Source organism: Stomoxys calcitrans, chromosome 4 (assembly GCF_963082655.1).
Source record: "Stomoxys calcitrans chromosome 4, idStoCalc2.1, whole genome shotgun sequence".
Taxonomy (NCBI): domain Eukaryota; kingdom Metazoa; phylum Arthropoda; class Insecta; order Diptera; family Muscidae; genus Stomoxys; species Stomoxys calcitrans.
The window spans coordinates 6,872,508-6,896,088 of record NC_081555.1 but is presented as its reverse complement, the minus strand read 5'-3'; the positions used below and the strand labels follow the sequence as shown (position 1 = coordinate 6,896,088).

General features: G+C 37.4%; 1 protein-coding gene across 1 annotated transcript; it reads right to left on the bottom strand.

The window, feature by feature from the left end:
• Window positions 1-22,863, bottom strand: LOC106087850 (putative mediator of RNA polymerase II transcription subunit 26). The gene is made up of 3 exons (XM_013253038.2): window positions 22,613-22,863; window positions 3,744-4,090; window positions 1-1,728 (listed from the first exon to the last, which is right to left on the bottom strand). The coding sequence occupies exons 1-3, from the start codon at window positions 22,637-22,639 to the stop codon at window positions 237-239; spliced, it is 1,866 nt and encodes a 621-aa protein (XP_013108492.2). The 5' UTR covers window positions 22,640-22,863; the 3' UTR covers window positions 1-236.
• Window positions 22,864-23,581: the final 718 nt, after the last annotated feature.

The window sequence follows — 23,581 nt, the reverse complement described above, 5'->3', positions numbered from 1 at the left end:
TTTGTGGATGAAAAAAATCTAAAGTTCTAACAAATGGAGATAACAAAATGAGTTTGATCTATAAGAATGATATGAAAATGAATGCTTAGCCAATTATTTATACATACATATAACAATTGATTTAATAATTAATGAGTTATAAACAAAAATCAGTACCATATTTTTTTGTTTTGCAATAGCTGAGACCATGTGAGCATTAGAGCTCTTTTCTCATACTGCCTTCTTTTTCTACTCCCTTAGGGATTTATCACTCGTGTGGTTTTGAATTCTGAAGTCGTTCCTGTTTGAGCACCCAATTTATCCCTGACATAGTCATTGATCTTTTGTAAGCCCTCATCGTTATTAGGGACAGTTGTGTCAGTGGCTCTTCGCTTATGGGAAATTCGTCCACGAGCTCGGCTTTTAATGGCGTGAGCATGGTAGTTGAAGGGTTTTTGGGTTGCAGCCATCACTTGCTGATGTTTACCCGGTGCAGCGGCCTCATGCTGTTGATAATATTTGGCTGATTCCTGGGGCTCTTGCTGCACTGCTTGATGCGAGTATATTTGCTCTTGATAATCCTGATGATAATTGGGTATCGAATGAGGAGGACGTCTTTCGTTGGGCTTAATGGAGGGCAATGGATAACCATTCGAGTAGTCAGCACCTGCATGTTCTGCATTTTGAGAAAATATGACTTTGGTATGTGAAGCTCGGGGATTATTTTCACTAATAGGCAGGGAGTTGTGTTCCTCAACTCCTCCCGTCGCTGAGGGTTCATGCACATAGGTGTCTTGGTTGTCTTGTTGAGGTGTTTGGGCGTGTGTAGCTTCGTAGCCCGTGTGAGCTGGAACTGCCATTGAGATCAGAAATACATGTTGATAGGTATTGGCGGGAGGTCCTTCGGGTTGAGCATATTCTTGCTGGTGGGTATAATAGAACTGTGGTGTTTGTTGTTGATGTTGTTGTGGTGCTTCTGGAACAGCATAATGTTGTTGTGGTTGCTCTGCTACCTGGTGATCGGGAGCATAATATGACTGCTCTGGCTGTTCTGGTTGTTGGGCCTGTTCAGGATGTGAGGGATGCCGATGTTTATAATGCTGATAGACATCATCAATGTCAGGATATTGGGGTTGTTGCTCATATTGTGGCTGTGGCTCATATTGTTGTTGTTGTGAATAATGATGTTGTTCTATGGCAGGACTCTCAGGCTGCACTTGGTGTTGTTGTTGTTCCACTTGTTCTACAGACCCTGCATGACCATATTCTATTTGCTGCAATTCTGGCTGTTGATGCTGCTGCTGTTGCTCCAAATGTTGGTGATGATTACGATGTTCGGCCTCTTCTAGGATACGCAAATATTGGGTAGCTCTAATTTCCAAATATTGTTGCAGCAACATTTGCAAATGGGAAGCATATTTGGCTGGACCAGGTATGCGTAACACTATAACTGGTTCCTCATATTGTTGTTGTTGTGGTTCGACTTGTTGGTGCTGCTGATGATGTTGGTGTGGTGAATTTAATTCGGGGTGTGGCAGATCAGCTTGTGCACCAATACCACCACCATGACCACCATTATGTGTTATATATGTTTCTGGTTTGAGCTCATATGAGTAGGAAGGCTCCACAGATACTTCCGTTTTTGGTAGATAGTATTTCGGCGCATTGCTGGGTATGTCATTTTGAGAGTAAGGATAGAAGGAGTATTTTGGTGGACTATAATCATAACCATTATGAGAGTAGCCGTAACTGAAAAAGATAACAAAAATTTTAATAAAAACTTTAAAGACAATAAGATTGTGATGTCAAGGAAAGTAAAGAGGTCATGATGCTGATAAAGTTGGTGCACTCTAAACTTCTGTCTAAGCTGTTTTGTCCACTTTTTATTAATTTTTTGACAAAATTTAACTTTTATGGAAAATTTTGTTTAGTTTATTTCTATGCTTCTTTTTTATGCCGAAACCGAATAGTGTGTCGTAAGCGACACTGCCAAGGAGAGAAGGTTAAATATTGCAGGATACCCCACAGTCATAGGTGGGTATGGCATGCCTGTTCAAAATTTCCTATTCATAGAAAATTAAGTAAAATTTTAATTTTTGTTGGAAAGTTTGTTAAACATGAAAATTTAGTCAATTTTTTTTCACTAGGAAGTTTGATCAAATTTTCATTTCTATAAGAAATTTTGACAATATTTCATTTCTATAGCAAATTATGATAAGGATGGAATAAGGAGGGATAATGATAGGGCAAGTAACAAATAAGTATTGGAAAAAAGTAGAGATAAGGATAAGGAAAAGGATAAAGATAATGATAAGGATAAGGATAAGGATAAGGATAAGGATAAGGATAAGGATAAGGATAAGGATAAGGATAAGGATAAGGATAAGGATAAGGTTAAGGATAAGGATAAGGATAAGGATAAGGATAAGGATAAGGATAAGGATAAGGATAAGGATAAGGATAAGGATAGAGATAGGGATAAGGATAAGGAAAGGAATTAAGGATAAGGATAAGGATGAGGATAAGGATAAAGATAGGGATAAGGATAAGGAAAGGAATTAAGGATAAGGAAAGGAATTAAGGATAAGGATAAGGATAAGGATAAGGATAAGGATAAGGATAAGGATAAGGATAAGGATAAGGATAAGGATAAGGATAAGGATAAGGATAAGGATAAGGATAAGGATAAGGATAAGGATAAGGATAAGGATAAGGATAAGGATAAGGATAAGGATAAGGATAAGGAAAAGGATAAGGATAAGGATAGAGATAGGGATAAGGATAAGGAAAGCAATTAAGGATAAGGATAAGGATGAGGATAAGAATAAGGATAAGGATAAAGATAGGGATAAGGATAAGGAAAGGAATTAAGGATAAGGAAAGGAATTAAGGATAAGGATAAGGATAAGGATAAGGATAAGGATAAGGATAAGGATAAGGATAAGGATAAGGATAAGGATAAGGATAAGGATAAGGATAAGGATAAGGATAAGGATAAGGATAAGGATAAGGATAAGGATAAGGATAAGGATAAGGATAAGGATAAGGATAAGGATAAGGATAAGGATAAGGATAAGGATAAGGATAAGGATAAGGATAAGGATAAGGATAAGGATAAGGATAAGGATAAGGATAAGGATAAGGATAAGGATAAGGATAAGGATAAGGATAAGGATAAGGATAAGGATAAGGATAAGGATAAGGATAAGGATAAGGATAAGGATAAGGATAAGGATAAGGATAAGGATAAGGATAAGTATAAGGATAAGGATAAGGATAAGGATAAGGATAAGGATAGAGATAGGGATAAGGATAAGGAAAGGGATAAGGATAAGGATAAGGATAGTATGAAGGTTATAAGAAACAGCATAGTCGAAATAGAAACAAGCGAAATCCTACTCTTCGGCCTCAGGGATTGATTTTTTCGTCAAAAGACACACTCAGATGAAATATATTTGTAAAATATGAAATCGAACTTTCATCTGAGCCTCATGTTGCTTAAACTTCTAGGATACCTGGTAGCTATAATCGTCAATTTGAAGAATTTTTGGGCATTTATTTTTTCAGCTTTAAAGAAGGAAAGATTTTTTAATTATTTTTATTCGTTACTATATGCCAATGAAACCCGAACTCGAGCTTAAATTTTTCCAAAACACTTTTATTTTTGGGTGTTATTCTATTAATTGTCGTTAACTGAAGAGACCAACCAAACATTCCTTAAATCCACTCTGATTACCCATCTTTAAGATTTCATTTTAACTCACCCCAATTCTCCATCAATTGTTCTCTTGCTGTTCTTTGTATTTAAAGTTGCATTATCATTTTCCACCTTGATTTTCACCTTGCCACCATGTTGTCTAAACTGTTTGTCTAATTCTTTGATAAAGGCCAAGTCCTCGGCAGGCAAATCTTTAAACTTGTCTGTTATATCAGCCACCTTCTTCAATGATGATTTGGGGGGACGTTTCTTTAATGTGCTGACCTTTTTGGGATATGACAGCTTGTCGATTGCTTTGCTAACTGTAGCAGCTGCTGCTGTTGCATCTTTGGTATTGGCTGATTTTGTCGAGGCATAGCCATAGTCCGTTAAAAGTAGAACTAGTAGACCACACTAAAAATAGCAAAAAAATATATAAAAAAAATCGTTTTAAAAACTGTATGACTTCTAAATAAACGAAAACGGAATCGAAATGGCAGCACCAAAAATTATTGTTGCATTCCCAGCCCAAAGCAGTGACCAATGCAACCAACCAATTGTATCCACTAACAAGTTATAGCCATTGCCTCTGCAGAAAAACTCATATAACATTGCTTTGCCTTGCATTGAACGTAAACTTTCGATTTTCAATGTTTTTAAAGTTTTTCTTCATTGTATGGCCAAGTTTTTCTTTATCTTGTGGTGGTGCCGCTGCTGGCATCCAACGCAAGTCTTCTTTGGTTTTATTTATACGCTGCACTTAATTGTAGTCAAGTGGTTATAGCCAAGATCCAAAAAAAGAAATGAGAGTAAGGTTTATATATGGACTTGCTGCATGAAACCCAATATCAGGGTGGCCAGCCAGCCAATTGAGAATGTTTTGGGCAAAGTCATTATTGAACTCCCTAGCAAAATCTGTGCCGAAATCTGGTTTACTATGTCAACTCTTTGACATCTTGATGGAAAACGAAACAAAAAAAATTTCCCTTGTTAGATAATCCCAGTGTCCCCGTGGCACGATTTCTTGTAATTGATTAGCAATGTGTAGTAAAACAGGAAACGAATATTTTTGTGGTGGTAAGTTTGCATATGGTTGTTACAAACATGACCAATTGCTGATTTATGCGGTTAGTTTAGCAATTTTTGTTGATGCAGCACCACAACGACATTTTGTGTGGTTAACATGCCAATGATCAGATGTTTCGTTTATCCCCTAAAAAAACAAGGTGCTGGCCATTTTTCTATGTTTACAAAGAAACTTTTACTTTTGACAAACTAACTAATAGATATGATTTCAATAAGGAAATGAATGATAAATAGTTTTGCAGTTTGGAGACAAAATATGTTATCTGTTAAAAAAAAACTATGGTAAAAACAAAAGACTTAAGCAACAAACATTAAATATTCTTTGTTTAAGTATAAGCCATGTTCGTGTCTTAAGTCTTTTGTTTATTTCGTTGCACCTAATGTGGTTTTTCTCTTTTTCCATGCTATTATAATCAAAATGCAAGCAATTATTTTAACATGCTTGTCAAATTTGGGGTGCATATGGCTCATAATGACGCAATCTATTTTAGCAAAACAAAAAAAAAATGTAAATAAATATCAAATGAAACTAAAACCAAAAATACAACAAATGTGTTATTTTTTTTTTTTTTTTTTTTTTGTTAAATATGAAAATGCGAAAACCAAAAAATTTGCTAAGCCACATAAGTGTGCATGCCAACTCTATTTTCCCCCAATTAGGTATATATGTGGTTTTTACAAAATGAAAAAATGAAACACATCTGGAGAAAAATAAATGCAGCAAAGCAAAAGCTAATAACAAAACTTGTTGCCAAACGTTTGCAAACAACGAAAACTCCTTTCATGTTCATTATATTGGTGCGACTTATTTATTGGTCATTTGTTTGGAAGATGTTATCGACGATTGTCACGCGTAACAGTAGCAACTCATAGCCATAATAAATAAAAGTGAATTGTTGAGTTTGTTTTTTCAGGCAGTTGTAGTTTCATCATCAGTATTTTGGTGATGGTAAAATGTTTTGGTATAATTTCTAAACATTTAAAAAAGTTATTAAAAAAAAAACTCAAAAATCATGTTTTAAAATCCAACCGCCCGTTTGAGGACCATCATAGCGCAGAGGTTAGCATGTGCGTGTTTTTCTTATGATAACGTAAAAAAACAGATTTCGGCGGTGGTTATCCCCTCCTTATGCTGGCGGCATTTGTGAGGTACTATGCCATGTAAAAACTTCTCTCAAAGAGGTGTCGCTATGCGGCACGTCGTTCGGACTCGCCATAAAAAGGAGGCCCCTTATCATTAAGCTAAAACTTTAATCGGACTGCATTCATTGATATGAGAGAAGTATCCAAATTTGCATTTGAATAATACCCTGTACCACTAGTGATTTAAACCCTTGGAATTGGACATTTTAACCCATTAACGCCGAATGAGTACCCAAGAAACGAGCTGTCTAGAGCTGTCTTTTAGCTGGAGTTAGGAAAAGGTATCCGAATAAAATTTGGATAATATTAGGTAAATGACTTTTGTGTTGTTGTTAAATCATAGTAGTATAGACAATAAAAAGGATTTTATTAATTTTTATTTGAAAAATTTTTTAAAATCTTTTTTCCAATTTTTTTTTTAATTTTTTTATAATTTTTTTTAATTTCTTTTTTAAAATTTTTTTTTGTTAATTTTTTTTTTTAATTTTTGCCAAAAAACAGAAATTATAACGTCAATAAAAATGCTCTAAATAATGAATATAAGCTATTTCATTCAAAATCAGATAAGGGAATCGAGGCTCAGGCGTTAATTGGTTAATATGGATAGACAGACAGACCGAGTCACATGGCTAGATCAGTGAGTCTATGTTAATCAATTAACTTTAGTCTTTATATATGTCCTCTGTGTATCATCCAATTCTATGAGTTGTTAAACCCTGTACCACATTCGTGATTTAGGGTTTTAAATGAACTTCAATTTCTGTTCAATTGTAAACATGGCCACCTTGTACTCTTGAAATATGCGTTGAGTTTTATTTGATCTACTTTTTGTGAATTTCTTTAAATATTTATTGCTGATTGCTGTGCGTAATCTGCAACACTTTTATTGATTTAATTTCTGGTCTAGATTAAGAAATTATTTCACGTATAAACCAGTTTGGTTTTTTTTCGTCTGCTGATCATTGAGAGTGAGTCTAAAGGTGCTACGTCTGGGAAAGAATAACAAAAACAGATAGCAAATGTAATGTTAAATCATTTTCTAAATGCAAGTAGGTGTCTTAAGTCTTTTGTATGTGATATCATTGTCATGGGAAAATTAAACGATTTGTTAGCTAGTTTTTGTTTTAGATATTTAAATTTGATTGAAATTTGTTACAGGCAATAAGATGTCAAATGCATCCGGTTTAAGTTGAGTATAATTAGAAAATTGAAGAATAAAAAGAATGATTTCAGCTGATAGCCTCAGTAGCCAATTTACTTTATTTGGCTACAGAGAATAGCATTCCAAGCGCCTCGATCTTCTGCGCTCATTTTAAAATCTATGACACCAAGTTTCGAGGTGTCTCCCACCACTTGATCTTTCCAACGGGCTTTTGTTATTCCCGGTTTACTCGATCTTCTGCGCTCATTCTCAAATCTCTGACACCCAATTTCGGGGTGTCTCCCACCACTTGATCTTTTCAACGGGCTTTGGTCCTCCCGGTTTGCGTGTACCACCGTGTTTACGTTCAAAAAACTTCCTTGCTGGAAGTTCTTCATCCATTCTGACAACATGACCTAGTCAATGCAGCTGTTCTATTTTGATACGTTTAACTATGCGTTCGTCGTCATACGTGGTTCATACGTCGCATATACTCTCCATTAATGCAAACTGCTTCATATATTTTACGAAGAATCTTTCTCTCAAATACTCCAAGCACTGCCTCATCTGCTTTCACAAGTACCCATGTCTCAGAACCATATAACAAGACGGGTAGTAACAATGTCTTGTATAGTGTAATCTTCGTCTGTCGAGAGGTGACCTTGTTTCTAAACTTCTTAATTAATCCAATTAATTAAAGCGAGGAATAATACTTGCAAACAGATGCTACTGTTTGCAAGTATTATTCCTCGCTTTACCTCCAAACTGGTGCCATTAGTTTCGTTTACGGCGGAGCCGAGGTAGATAAATTTGCTGACTATCTTAAAGTTGTGGTTCCCAACATTCTCCATTTGTTTAATCTGCTCGGTTGTACAAGGCGTTTGGGGAGTTGAAACCATCCATTTCGTCTTATTTCCAATTAATGCCAGACCCATTTTGACTGACTCTCTTTCAATTCTTTCAAAGGCTGCAGTTACTACTTCCGGTTCTTTTGTGAGTAGTGTGCCATATCTCTTGACATCTGCATCTCGTATAATCTTCTCCAGCAGGATATTAAAGAGATCACACGATAAGCGGTCTCCTTGTCTGAATCCTCGTTTGGTATTAAATGGTTCGGAGAGATTCTTTCCATATTTTTACTGAGGAACGCGTATCAGCAAGTGTCATCCTGCAGAGTCTTATTAATTTTGCAGGGATACCAAACTCAGACATGGCTTGAAATACCTTTGAACGTAATGGAGTATCGAAAGCGGCTTTGAAGTCAACAAAGAGATGGTAGGTGTTGATTTGTCCTTCTCGGGTATTTTCCAGGATTTGGTGCAGTCAGAATATCTGGTCTAGGGTGGTTTTACCAGGTCTAAAGCCGCATTATTAGGACCCAATTATCTCATTGAGTTTTGGTTTTGATCTTTCACACAGTACGCTCGAGAGTTTCTTGTATGCGATGGGGAGGAGACTTATTCCTCTGTAGTTGGCACATTCCGTCTTGTCTCCTTTCTTGTGTACGGGACATAGTATGCTGAGGTTCGAATCATCGGGAATGCGTTTTTCTAGCCAGATTGTGCAGATAAGCTGATACATACGCCTTTTCAGCATGCCGCCCCCGGTCTTAAATAGTTCAGCGGGTAGCCCGTCGGGTCCTGCTGCCTTGTTGTTCTTCAGTCGGTTCACTGCTACTTGGACTTCATTCTGACTAGAAGGTAAATATTCTACGTCATCATCAGGGATTGGTTCTGCGGTATCCTCTTCGCCGCCGACGTTGGACACTAGCATTTGGGTAAAATGTTATTTCCATATCCTCAGCATGTGTCTGTGTCAGTTACCAGTTTTTCTTCTTTGTCTCTGCAGGAGGATGTGCCTGCACCAAAGCCATCGGTTTGATGTTTAATTCTTTGGTAGAATTTTCGGACTTCATTCGAACTCCTGTAAATCTCAATTCGCTCAAACTCACGTCTTTCTCGTTTCTCCTCCTTTTCTTCCGATACCTCTCTTTCATCTGGCACGTTGCTACTGATTGCAGGGTTGTTCTATATGCCGCAGTCTTGGCTTCAGTAGCATCTCGACACTCTTGGTCGCACCATGGATATTTTGGGGGAGGCTTTCGGTACCCAAGTACGGATTTCGCGTTATTTTCCATGGAGTGGGCTATGGTTTGCCACTGCTCCATTATACATCGGAACAAGGAGTGCTTTCATCAATCACTTGGGTCAGTCGAGTAGAGTATGCCGCTGCCATCTGTTGTATTTGCGGCTTTTCATTGTCGAGCTTCCGTGCAGTGTCAGATCGTACTTTCCTCGCCATGTTCAAACGGTTGCGAACCTTTGCTGCAACTTTGCTTCATGTAATGATCCGAATCTATATTCGCTCCATCTAACACGCTGGATGAATACCTTCCACCTATCACAACGTGATCAATTTCGTTCCTCGTGTTTTGATCGATGGACAGCCATGTGGCTTTGTGAATATTTTTATGTTGAAATCTGGTGCTACTAACTACCATGTTTTTTGCCGCGGCGAAATCTATTAGCCTCAACCCATTACTGCACGTGGAGGCTAAACTTTCCGACAGTTGGACCAAAAATGTCTTCCTTCCCTATCTTCGCATTCAAATCTCCAAGAACGATTTTAATATAATGGGCGGGGCAGCGGTCATATTCTTTCTCTAGGCGCTCGTAGAATATATCCATAGTCTGCTCTTCGTTTTCTTCCGCCGGGGCATGGGCACAAATAAGGCTGATGTTGAAGAATTTGGCTTTTATGCGGATTGTGGCTAGCCTCTCATCCACCGGAGTAAAGCTGGGGACAAGGTGTTTCAGTCTCCGACTAACCACAAATCCACAGCCAAATTCATTGTGGAAGCTATAGTATAGTTCGTCAATGTTCGGTGTTGTAGTGACGCCATTCCCAGTCCATCGCACTTCCTGTAAGGCAGTAATATCTGCCTTGTCCTTGTCCGTTTTACTATTCCTTTGTTTCTCATGGTTTTCCGGGGGCGGGTTACTGGCCCATCGCCCCAACCGCATGTATCCCTCGTTGTGGCGAGCCGCTTGCTCCAAGATCCGACTTTCGCCTTCATCCGCCCCTAACCTGGGAACAGACGCTGATGTTGGCCATTTGTTATTTGAAGGCGCCAATGACTCGCCTTGTCATCTCGCGTATCATTGACACTCAGTTTTTAGTTAATAGCCAGTGCAACCTGACTCCTCACTGAGACTCTTCTCTCTAAAATCGCCCACTGCCCGCCCGCCCGCCCGACTACTCCGCATAATTATATTGAACATAAGTTTAGTATAATTTAAAGAAATAGAAAGATTTTCAAGAAATATAAGGAAGGAATTTAAACAAGCAAATTAATCTAAAAGCTTTAAAATGCAGTTGGAAGTAGGCTTGTTGACCTTAGCAGATATATATGCTAAGGTCAACAAAAACTACTTTCAATATAGTTTTTCTAAAAAATGAAGAAAATATGTTGGCAGTCAATTTGTTTGACTTCTCCAACTTCAGTTTCCTGCCTTCAAACATAAAACAGTGTTCCAATTTTGTGTTTTCAATAATTACACCATAAACAGTTATTAAAAATTGCCAAATAATTGCTGACAATAGAGTATGGTTAATAATTTTATGGCATCGCCATTACTGTAGCGCACTCTCGTTTAAAAAAATTAATGAAAATTGCACAACCAAATTGTTAACCAAAACTCATGATGCCAGCCTAGTAGTTGACCAGGTTCATAATTTATGCTCACCATAATTGAAGAGCATTTATATTGAAACTCTGACAGCGGCTAAAATATCCCCCCGGCTAATTAATTATCCGAATAATTAATTATCACATCAAATGTAACTGCCCCAAAAAAGCTATAAGCATTGTCATCGGATAAGATAAGAAGACAAGAAGCAAAACAAAAGACTTAAGAAACGAACATCCAACCTAAATCATATTCACACACACACACACACATCTCATTGCAAGGGTAGGTCAATGGCCATCATCAACATAGTCGTTGTATGTTATCAACCAAAAATCATATAAAATTTCAGTAGCATTATGGCTATCAACATTCAAATGAAGCCGCTTAAATAATTTAATGTGAACAAAAGAGTTTAAGGTCATCCCTCAAACGTCAAGTGTAATCAAGCTATTTAATGTAATTTAATTAAGACTTAAATAATTTTTTTTTTTCACTTTTACTTGCTACGGTAACAAAACATGGGCACTATGTGGTGGTATGAGATTTTGCAAAACATAAAAAAAAAATAAATAAAAAAGAAGTTGGACTACAAAACCCACAGATCAAGGAAACTCCCAACTGTTTTAATTATGCTGATGTGGAGTTTAAACGCTTGAATGGCCAATTGTGGTTTAACTTGTGAAGGGGAAATGGACAGTTTATTTAAGAGTTTCCCTGCTGTTGGTGAAAAATTGCATTGCCATTGCAGTTTAACTAGTTCTTTGACACAGACTCACACAGATGGTATTATTTTTTTGCTTTGTCTTTTATCTTACCTATGATATCTTACAGACAAAAACAAAAAGGCAAAATTTTGTTTTTGTCTGTAAGATAATTTGCTGAGAATTTATAGGTGATTTGCATAAAACTGTCACAATTGTCTTAGTAATTCGCATGATTTGTAACTACAGTGGCAACATCGACTAGTGTGCAAATATTTTTTTTAACAAATTTGCATTTAATTAACATAGGTTTTAGCTTCCTACGAGTAGTATTTAAAAAAAAATAAGTATTAAAAACGGGTTAAGTTCGGCCGTGCCCAACATTGGATACCCACCACCATGGATATATTTACCATCCTCTTTCATTATAACTGCAATACTATAGTCATTGTTGTATCCACATAAGGGCTGATCTGCGTCATATTAGATTCAGACACCGAGAAGCCTTATACAATAATCGAAATGAGGCAATGAATGCGCTTTATATGGGATTAAAGCCCTAAATTTGAAGATAGATTTATGTAGTAGCTTTGTTTAAATATAGTCCGATCAGATACTTTATAATTTACTATTTAAAATTTCATCGAAATTGGGTAGTAAATGCTGCTGTTATGGTTCAAAGTCCCTAAATCAGCACATCGGACTAAATGGCAGCTATGTCTAAATATAATGAGTTGCCCAAAAAGTAATTGCGGATTTTTTAAAAGAAAGTAAATGCATTTTTAATAAGAATGAACTTTAATCGAATATACTTTTTTTACACTTTTTTTCTAAAGCAAGCTAAAAGTAACAGCTGATAACTGACAGAAGAAAGAACGCAATTACAGAGTCACAAGCTGTGAAAAAATTTGTCAACGCCGACTATATGAAAAATCCGCAATTACTTTTTGGGCAACCCAATAGTCTATCTGAACCATATTAAAGTTGGCTGTCAGTAGTCTTAATGCAACTCACAGTTTCAAATTTAAGCACCATCGGGTAATAAATAAGGCATTTACTAGCTGAAGACCCTAAATCGGCAGACCGGTTTAATTGGCAGCAATATGTAAATATGGCCCGATCTTTACCATATTCAGGACAGATGTCAAAAGTCTTCATATAACTCAATGCTTGAAATGTCAGCAAAATTGGATAATAAATGCGGCATTTATTGGCTTAAGACCCCCAATTGGATACGTTTTGGAACGTATTCGGTTCGGAAGGCGTAAAACAAGTCACTGGTTTAAATTTCAGCACATAGAGTAGCAAATACGGCATTTATGGGCTTCAGACCCTACATCGGCAGACCGGTTTATATGTCAGTTATATGTAAATATGACCCGATCTGAACCATCATCGGGTGGAATAACTTGTATGAATCACTGTTCTTAATTTCCGCGAAATCGGCTATCAAATTTGGCTGTTATGGGCTTATCACCCTAAATTGGCAACTATATCGGAATATGGTCCGATCTAGGCCAAAGCGTGATTTTTAAGAGCTATAGAAAACTGTTTCAAAAAAAAAAAAAGTAAGAACGTGCTAAGTTTGGGCGAGCCGAATCTTATATACCCTCCACAATGGATCGCATTTGTCGAGTTCTGTGTGCGGTATCTCTTTTTAGGCAAACAAAGAATAATAGGTAAAAATTGTTATGCTATTGGAGATATATCATGTTATAGTCCGATTCGCATCATAAGTGAATTGAATGTTGAAGACCATAGTAAAGGGAGATTTTTTGAGGTTAGGATTTTCATGCATTAGTATTTGACAGATCACGTGGGATTTCAGACATGGTGTCAAAGAGAAAGATGCTCAGTATGCTTTGACATTTCATCATGAATAGACTTACTAACGAGCAACGCTTGCAAATCATTGAATTTTATTACCAAAATCAGTGTTCGGTTCGAAATGTGTTCATTCACCGTAACGTTGCGTCCAACAGCATCTTTGAAAAAATACGGTCCAATGATTCCACCAGCGTACAAACCACACCAAACAGTGCATTTTTCGGGATGCATGGGCAGTTCTTGAACGGCTTCTGGTTGCTCTTCACTCCAAATGCGGCAATTTTGCTTATTTACGTATCCATTCAACCAGAAATGAGCCTCATCGCTGAACAAAATTTGTCAAAATTTGAACACATTTCGAACCGAACACTGATTTTGGTAATAAAATTCAATGATTTGCAAGCGTTGCTCGTTAGTAAGTCTATTCATGATGAAATGTCAAAGAATACTGAGCATCTTTCTCTTTGACACCATGTCTGAAATCCCACGTGATCTGTCAAATACTAATGCATGAAAATCCTAACCTCAAAAAAATCACCCTTTAGAAGTCATTGGGTAATATTTCAGTTCATTCGAATAAGAATTGCGACTTGTAGGGGCTCAAGAGGCATATGGGAGCTGTATGAAGCTGTAGATTGACAAAGACCATATCTGACTCGTATGGTGAAAGTCATGGGAGAAGCCGATGTACAACATTTCAGCCAAATCGGATGAGAATTGCGCTCTCTAGTGGCTCAAGAAGTCAAGATCTAAGATCGGTTTATGTGCCAGCTATATCAGCTAATATACCGATTTAAACCATACTTAGCGCAGTTATTGGAAGTCATAACAACACACTTCATGCCAAATTTCAGCCAAATCGAATGAGAAGTGCGCCCTCTAGAGGCCTCAGAAGTCAAGAGTCCAGTTCGGTTTATATGGCAGCTATAACAGGTTATGTACCAATTCGGACCACACTAACCACATTTGTAAAGTCATAACAGAATACCTCATGCAAAATTTCAGCCAAATCGGATGAGAAGTGCGCCCTCTAGAGGCCTCAGAAGTCGATTCCAGGTTATGTACCGATTCGGACCACACTAAGCTCATTTGTTGAAAGTCATAACAGAACGCCTCATGCAAAATTTCAGACATATCGTATGAAAATTGCGCCCTCTAGTGGCTCAAGAAGTCAAGACCCGAGATCGGTATATATATCAGGTTATAGACCGATTTAAACCATACTTAGGACAGTTATTGGAAGTCATTACAAAACACTTCATGCAAAATTCCATCTAAATCGGATAAGAAATGCAACCTCTAGTGGCTCAAGAAGTCAAGACCCAAGATCGGTTTATATGGCAGCTATATCAGGTTATGAACCGATTTGAACCATACTTAGCACAGTTATTGGAGGACATAACAAAATATTTCATGCAAAATTTCAGCCAAATCAGATAAGAATTGCGCCTTCTTGATGTTCAAGAAGTCAAGACCCAAGATCGGTTTATATGGCAGCTATATCGAAACATGGACCGATTCGGCCTATTTACTATCCTTACTGACCTACATTAGTAAAATATATTTGTGCAAAATTTCAAGCGTCTAACTTTACGAAACTTCGAATGTTGGCGTGCTTTCGACAGACAGACGGACGGACGGACAGACGGATGGATATGGCCAGATCGACTTTAAATGTCATGACGATCAAGGGTCTTAGACACATATTTCGAGGTGTTACAAACGGAATGACGAAATTAGTATACTCCCCATCTTATGGTGGAGGATATACAAACACATAAAATTCAGAAAAATTCATGTAATCTTCATTTTAGCCGATAGTACGGTACATATAAATTAATGTTTGAAGATTATCTTATGCAAATGTTGACCCTGACTGCCTCTGAAATAGTCCATCCGCTTAGTCCAATTTTGCCATACTCTCTCTCTCTCTCTAACATTTCGCCAGGTATCTCCCGAATAAATGCTTCAATGTTGTCTTCCAATGCGTCAATTGAAGCGGGCTTGTCTGTATAGACATGAGCTTTAACATAGTCACACAAAAATGTTCTAAAGTCGTTAAGTCTCACGATCAAGGCGGGCATTTGACCGGTCCCGAACGTGAAATAAAGTATTCACCGCACTCGCCTCTCAATAAGTCCATTGTTACGCGTGCTGTGTGACATGTGGCACCGTCTTGTTGAAACCACATGTCATGCAAGTCAAGCTCTCGCATCTCAAGATAGCGCTACCCATTCACAGTTAGTTACGATTCGTCTTTGAAGGAGTACGGCCCAATGATGCCACCAGCCCATAAACCGCACCAAACTGTGACTTTTTCTGGATCATTGGTAGCTCTTGCAATGCTTTTGGCTGATCTTCACTCCAAGATCGACAATTCTGCTTATTTGAGTCAAAAATTAGCTTCGACGCTGAACATAATTTTTTTTGATAAAAAAGTGGATCTTCGGCCAACTTTCCAAGAGCCCATACACCAAAAAATCTGCGTTGTGGTAGGTCGTTCGGCTTCAATTCTTGCACCAGCTGCAGTTTGAAAGGCTTCACACCTAAATCCTTGCCCAAAATTTTCCACATTGTTGGGTATACAAATATTCACGAGTAAACAAAAGTAAGAAACTTAAAACAAAGAAATAAGAGATCCTGGATTCACCAAAAAAGGGCATCTCTTTTAAGTTTGAATCGCAATGCAAACTTAAGAAATGCCTTTACAAATGTCTTCTACTCTACCTCTTTTATCATAATCAACTTGTTTCATTTATTTTCGAGAACAATGAACTTTGTTCTTTTGTGTAATAAGTTAAATTTATGGCAAGTTTGTTTTAAATTTCTTTCTTTTGCATTTGTCTACATATTCTTCAAGCTTCTATTCCCATTTAATTTAATCCGAATGCAGTTGACATTTAATTACCTCAAACAAATTTCAATCTAAATAGAAAACAAAAACTAGCTTCAAAACGATTAATTTTCCCATGGCAATGATATCACATACAAAAGACTTAAGACACCTACTTGCTTTGAAAAATCTGAATCGCCAAGCATTAAGTGTTTGTTGTTCTTTTCCAGCCGCAGCACTTTAAGACAAACAATCTGCAGACAAAACAACAAAACAGGTTTATACGTGAAATAATTTCTAGATCTAGACCAGAAATTAAATCAATAAAAGAGTTACAGATTACGCACAGCAATCAGCAATAAATATTTAAAGAAATTAAAAAAAAATACTTATGGCATATATCAAGAGTACAAGGTGACTATAGTTCCAATCAAACACATTTAGAGGTTCAATATGGGTTTTAGTTTTCTTGTTCTCTTGATGCAGGCCAATGTGGTACCTAAAATAGACGCCAATACATTTGTCTTCTATTTTGTTCACCTCTTTCATAATCCATTTGATTTTTTCTATTACAAGTTTTTGTTTCATATCCAATTCCTTTAATTTTGGAGTTACTACTTCATTAATAACAAAAACTTCATTTTCTAAAATTTTTGTTTGCAACAATAGTGGAAATATTTTTAATGAAATCTACTTTCTTAACTAAAACTCTCCCACGAAATTTCAAATTTTTATGATCATTTATAGCATTTTCTATTTTTAATGGCGATCCATCCTTTATGGCAAACCTATACACTCTAATTACAATTACTTCGGGTATTAACCTACCCATTAGGCCCCCAGCTATTGTGGCTATCACTTTAATTTAGATTTAGACACATTTCCGTTTCGCTTAATTGGCTGTAAAAAATGGTTAGACAAGTTCATGGTTTCTATAAATTGTGTTTAATTATGCCAAATAATTAAAATGTTCATAAGATACACCAATGAGTAGTTGAACTCAATGTTGTTAATACAAGTATGTGTCTTAAGTCTTTTGTTTGTATTATAAAACTTATAAAATGAATGGGCGCAATGATCGCTGGCGTTAAAGCCTAATAAATGACGAATTGTTGCACTGATTCAACATAACATTTAAAAAAAAGTTAAACAGGATTTTTGAAAAATCAATTAAAAAGTGGTTGAAATTGTGCTGTAAATGATGGGAAAGGCTTATCATTGCTAATTACGTCTAAATGATTTGATATTCAAATTTTCTTTTTCATAGCAGTTATGGCGGCAAAAAGTGTGATGGGAATATATATATAATTGGAGATCTGGTTCTAGGCTCCTTTCATGTATGTCCACACCTTCATATCAAAGATTTAAATTTCATTGAAGGCACAACCAGAACTTTTGTGTGATAATTGCTATGGGTCAATTTGACTCTTTTATATTTCATATCGACCCACATCATTAAAATATAAAGTTTGGGACGATAGCTTTATTCATACAGGAGCTAACGTGGCTTCCATATTCGGAAAGCTGATCAAACAGACAGATGGACAGACATAACAAGATCGGTATACATTGTCATCGTACTAAAGAACAAGGTATTACATATTGAATGACAAGGGTCTTCCAGTACAAAATCTGGTTAGCTAAGGTATAGTTAAAATGGTTCTTGAGTCTTTTGTGTATATGATTCATGGATACTAGCCCTCTATAGGACCATAAGGACCATACAACAAGTTCAGATAACATGTTGTCTTGGCATAGGCGGAGCGATGAGGACCGACCCATACACAAATGCAAATGCAAATTTTGCCCATGAACATTCCAATCAATTAGTGCTGTCCGATTCAAGTTTAAGCTCAATGATAAGGGGCCTCCTTTTTACAGCCGAGTCCGAACGGCGTGCCGCAGTGCGACACCTCTTTGGAGAGAAGTTTTACATGGCATAGTACCTAACAAATACACATACATATTAAATGTGAGGCAGCCACTGCGACTATGAGACTTAAAGCAATGGGAGAAATTAGATTGAAGATGGGAGCAGTTCACACCATCGCGGTATAATCGAGGCGACGATAGGACACCTGGAAGAAAGGGAAGAGGTTTCTGATTGGATAGATGAGACAACACTTGAGGTCGAGTGTGAGGCACTGCTGCCTGCGGCACAGTCTTGGACAGACGGAACCCAAGTATTGCCGTCTGGAAGATCATGTTACGCGGATGGATCAAAGCTAGGAGACAGAGTGGGTCTGGGGGTCTACATTGAGAAACCCGGGGACTGAGATCTGTTTAAGACTGCCTGACCATAAAACGGTCCTGCAGACAGAGATCCGGGCGATCACTGAATGTGTGAGGTGGTGTGGTACTAACGCGAGGACGTCGAGTGGGATCTTTACAGTAAAATGGCCTTAAGGGCAATAAAAACCAGGACAGTAAGGTCACGAACAGTCTTGCAATGTAAGAAGGAGATTAACGTCTTCTCTGAGGATGGCACAATCCTCATCGTTTGGGTGCCGGGCCATAACGAAGTAAGGGGAAATGAAAGGGCAGACGATTTGGCAGTGAAGGCCAGATAACTGCCCTCGATAAACTTGGTTACACCAAAGCCATTTGGGTCGACGCAGTCCGATTTAAGGGAGTGGGCGACAAACGTGTATATGATTCATGAATACTAGCCCTCTGTAGGACCATAATGACCATACAACAAGTTCAGATAACATGTTGTCTTGGCATAGGCGGAGCGACGAGGACCGACCCATAGACATACATATTAAATGTGAGGCAACCACTGCGACTATGAGACTTAAGGCGATGGGAGAATGGATTGAAGATGGGAGCAGCTCATACCATCGCGGTACAATCGAGGCGACGATAGGACACCTCGAAGGAAGGGAAGAGGTTTCCGATCGAATACCAGAGACGATACTTGAGATCGACTGCGAGGCACTGCTGCCAGCGGCATAGTCTTGGACTGACGGAACCCTAATATTGCCGTCTGGAAGATCATGTTAAATGGATGGATCAAAGCTAGGAGACAGAGTGGGCCTGGGGTCTACATTGAGCGAAACGGTCGGTAAGACGGCGAAAATCTTATGGGGTGATGCGGATCGTGAGAGGACGAGGCTATTACTGAAAAGAAGTAAGAAGGAAGTCAGTATAGCTTTTGGTGTCATAACGGGACACATAGGACTACAAGCTCATATGTAAAATCGGTGCAGCAAGTGATAGCATACGGGGAAGATTATGAGACGTTGGAGCATTTCAATATCATTGCCCGGCTATGGCGGCCAAAAGACACCGTTACTTAGGTGGGGACACGATACCAGACATGAACCAACTTAGGGGAGTGGTATGGAAAACAATTAAGGTTTTGTAAGTAGCACGAGGTTACTTTTTAGTTATTAGAGCGCATAACAAGCCGATTAACTCTAAGGAAATAGTCAAATGAGAGCTGAAAAACTGAACGATTAGTGTGCTCGGAAACACAAAGGTAGCCATACAACGCATATCATTTAAGAGTGGTACGGACGGGAAGAGTGCAAGGGGATACTCAAAATATTGAATAAAAAATATGAAGTTGAGCTGGTAGGCGTTTTTAATGAGAATCCGAAGGTGTGGCAAGCGATATGACATCCAGGTTCTACCTAAAGAAGGATCAACAAATTTAAAGCCGTTGTATAGTTAATCACTAATTACTAGTTAGGAAAATATAAGATGTGTGAAAATAAGAGACTGCCATTTCTAATTGGGATCACTCGGAAGGAAGGAAGGAAGGAAGCGAAATACCTCGTTATATTGGGTTGCCCAAAAAGTAATTGTCGGTAATATAGTCGGCGTTGACAAATTTTTCAAAGGCTTGTGACTCTGTAATTGCATTCTTTCTTCTGTCAGTTATCAGCTGTTACTTTTAGCTTGCTTTAGAAAAAAAGTGCGCGAAATTTTGTTTACATTTGTTTGTTTGGCGTCAATTTTAATATGGCTACCACATGTATTGAAAGAAATTCATTTAACAAACCGAATCAACGCTTGTGATATGCACCTTAAACGCAATGAATTCGATCCGTTTTTAAAACGAATCATAACTGGAGATGAAAAATGGATTGTTTACAACAACGTTAGTCGAAAACGATCATGGTTCAAGCATGGTGAACCAGCTCAAACCACTTCAAAGGCTGATATCCACCAAAAGAAGGTTATGCTGTCTGTTTGGTGGGATTGGAAGGGTGTGGTATATTTTGAGCTGCTTCCAAGGAACCAAACGATTAATTCGGATGTTTACTGTCAACAATTGGACAAATTGAATACAGCCATCAAGGAGAAGCGACCAGAATTGGTCAATCGTAAAGGTGTCATATTCCACCAGGACAACGCTAGACCGCACACATCTTTGGTCACTCACCAAAAACTGAGTGAGCTTGGCTGGGAACTTTTGATGCGTCCACCATATAGCCCTGATCTTGCACCATCAGACTACCATTTATTTCGATCTTTGCAGAACTCCTTAAATGGTAAAACTTTCGGCAATGATGAGGCTATAAAATCGCACTTGGTTCAGTTTTTTGCAGATAAAGGCCAGAAGAATACTAAATTTGCCAGGAAGATGGCAAAAGGTTATCGAACAAAATGGCAATTATATATTTGATTAAAGTTCATTCTAAGTTTTATTAAAAATGCATTTACTTTCTTATAAAAAATCCGCAATTACTTTTTAGGCAACCCAATACTTTGCCATGGACATTCCACTAAAGAACTCAAGTTTTTAGCTAAATTATATGGGGCCTCCTTTCATGTCAAGCCTGAACGACGTGCCGCAAGCGACACTACTTGGGAGTGAAATTTTAACATAGCAATACACCTCACAAATGTAGCCAGCATTAGTAAGGGGATAACCACTGATGAACATTTTTCTGATATTCACGCAGGGATTTGAACCCAGGCGTTCTACGTCATAGGTGGATAACCTCTGCGCCACGGTGGTCTCTACAGCTATTGCAGTCCTTAAAACGTATATCGGCTTAAAGATATAAGCAAATACAAATTTGCCCATGAACATTGCATTGGGGAATAGGGGCAAACTTCCCATAATGAGTGCTCTCCCATTCAAGTTTAAGCTCAAAAGGAGGTCCCCTTTTTATAGCCGAATCCGTAATACCTCACAAATGTCGCCAGCATTACGAAGGGAAAACCGCTGCTAAAAAGTTTTTTTTTGACAGGATTCCAACCCAAACTTCCCACATATCAATGAGTGCTAACCCATTCAAGTTTAAGCTCAAAAGGAGGTCCCCTTTTTATAGCCGAATCCGTATTACCTCACAAATGTCGCCAGCATTACGAAGGGAAAACCGCCGCTGAAAAGTTTTTTTTACAGGATTCGAACCCAGGCGTTCAGCCTCATAGGCGGACATGCTAACCTCCGTGCTACGGAGGCCTCCAAAAAAGAAAAGAAATTCCTATATGGGAGCTATATGTTAATCTGAATCAATTTGATGAAATTTTTTACATGTCAAATAAAACATCTCATGCTCAATTTTGTAAAGATCAGACCAATATTAGGCTGCTACAGCCTTAAATGGCCATATCGGACATACATAAGATCAGATGGACATAACATAAGTGTTTCTAGGCCGATCGGTATACTTAACAACGAGTCTAGCTCTTTTCCTTCTTAACGTTGCAAAAAAATGCACAAAGTTACAACACCCTCTACAACAGTGGTGTAGGTGTAGGGTATAAAAATATGTAAGCGTTATGTAGACCCAGCTTATAAAATGTTTGAACTTACTGAATCATTAAATTCTTAACAATACTTTTAAATCATGTTTAAAGCATTAATACTCATCATTCGTCTTGCAACACCCTAACATTTGTAAAAAGCCGGCACACAGCTGTTGGTTCACTGCACCCACAGACTCAATATCCCCGTATAGTTTTTTTCGACCAGTTTTTCATTCCTTTTTTTCTTTCTCACCATAAAGATGCTTTGTTATGTCTGTTTGGAAACTTTTTTTAGCTAAAAGAGATGCTTCGTTACATTTTTGGTTTTTTTTAGACCAATTTGTTTAACCAAAAAAAAAAACTTATTTGGCCAGTTATACAGTTGAGAGAGGGAGAGAGAGAGAGAAGAAAAACTTCCGGCACACAAAAAAGCAAAGCATGGACATCAGTAGGAATTTTATTTTCTTTTTTCTTTTAGTCTTTCACTTGGGCACTTCGGGTCTTGGCCATAGACTAGTACATTTTAAATGTGGTAAAACAAGTGGAACCACTATAGTCGTTGTTGTTGTTTTTTCTTGGTATTTTATTTGGACTCGGGCGAGGATTGCACTTTTATATCAAACGTCAGGCTTAAGATAAAGCGGAAAACTTAAGACCATGATGGCCAGCATAAGCATAATAAAGTGATTATGTAAATTTAATAGTTGCTTTGGGTGGTGGTCATGTAATCAGTAATCCAGTCTCTAGACACTGAGGATGCTGTCTTTCTTCCACACGATCAAAAGAAGATAGGCCAAATCTTACCACCAAGGATTGATATTTCAGTTTCATTTTGAAAATTAAGCACCACAAAACACAGCCGTTTTTGATGAAATTTTAATGTTTTCTCTTTTTTGAGTTTTGTAAATTTTTTCAATATTTTTTTTTATATTTTTGTGTTTTTTTTCACTTCATTATTATTTGTTTAATTGTTTTTCTTTTTTTTGATTGTTTAGTGTTTTTTGTTTTCTAATAACTTTATCCGTCGTTATCCGTACTCAATTTGATGCTGAGTTTCAAAATATTTGTCTTTTACTGTGTTTGGCACTTTGCTTGCATTTGCTTTATATACTCCCCATGCTCTTTGGCCATTGTCAATAGCGTTAAGCCTTTGTGCCATAAAAACTTACCACACTTGGTGTGGTGGGTTTATAATTGAAAAAAAAAAAACGTTGGTTGTGTCATTATTAAGTTAGATGAGAGCAAAGACTGCATGCAGACTCTCAACTCAGTGTTAGGTTTATTTTTTTTTTGTGGGCCATAAAGATGCTTTATGGCCACTTTCATAATGAAGATTCAACCCATTAATATTTAAAAGGCAGAAAAATGAAACGCTTTTAGTTTAACACCATTAACGCCCCAGTAAAATGCCAGCCTATTTCAATTACAAAAAATAATAAAGCCATCATAAATTTCAAGTTCAAAATTATAAAAAAAGACTTTCATAAAAAAACTACAGGGACAAATTTCGAAATTTTTATTCAATTAATGAAGTGAATAAGCAACAAAAAACTGTTTCTTAGAAAATTTGAATTTATTTTCATTTATTGATTTTAATGCATCTTTATTCTTTGATTTGAAAATCGATTTTTAAACAGAAGCTTAAAATATGCAATTATGCTAATATTTTGCATAATAAATTCCCATAAAATGCGACATCATTTGTTCGAATGATTATTAGAGATATATGTATTTTATTCAAATTAATTTATTCCCATACATTATCAATTTGTT

Excerpts from the sequence above, each read along its gene's own strand:
- LOC106087850 (XM_013253038.2), bottom strand. The coding sequence starts at position 22,639 with ATGAAACTGAAATATCAATCCTTGGTG. Across the intron at positions 4,091-22,612 it reads TGAAATATCAATCCTTGGTG|TGTGGTCTACTAGTTCTACT; the intron begins GTAAGATTTGGC and ends TGCTATTTTTAG. Across the intron at positions 1,729-3,743 it reads ACAATTGATGGAGAATTGGG|TTACGGCTACTCTCATAATG; the intron begins GTGAGTTAAAAT and ends TATCTTTTTCAG.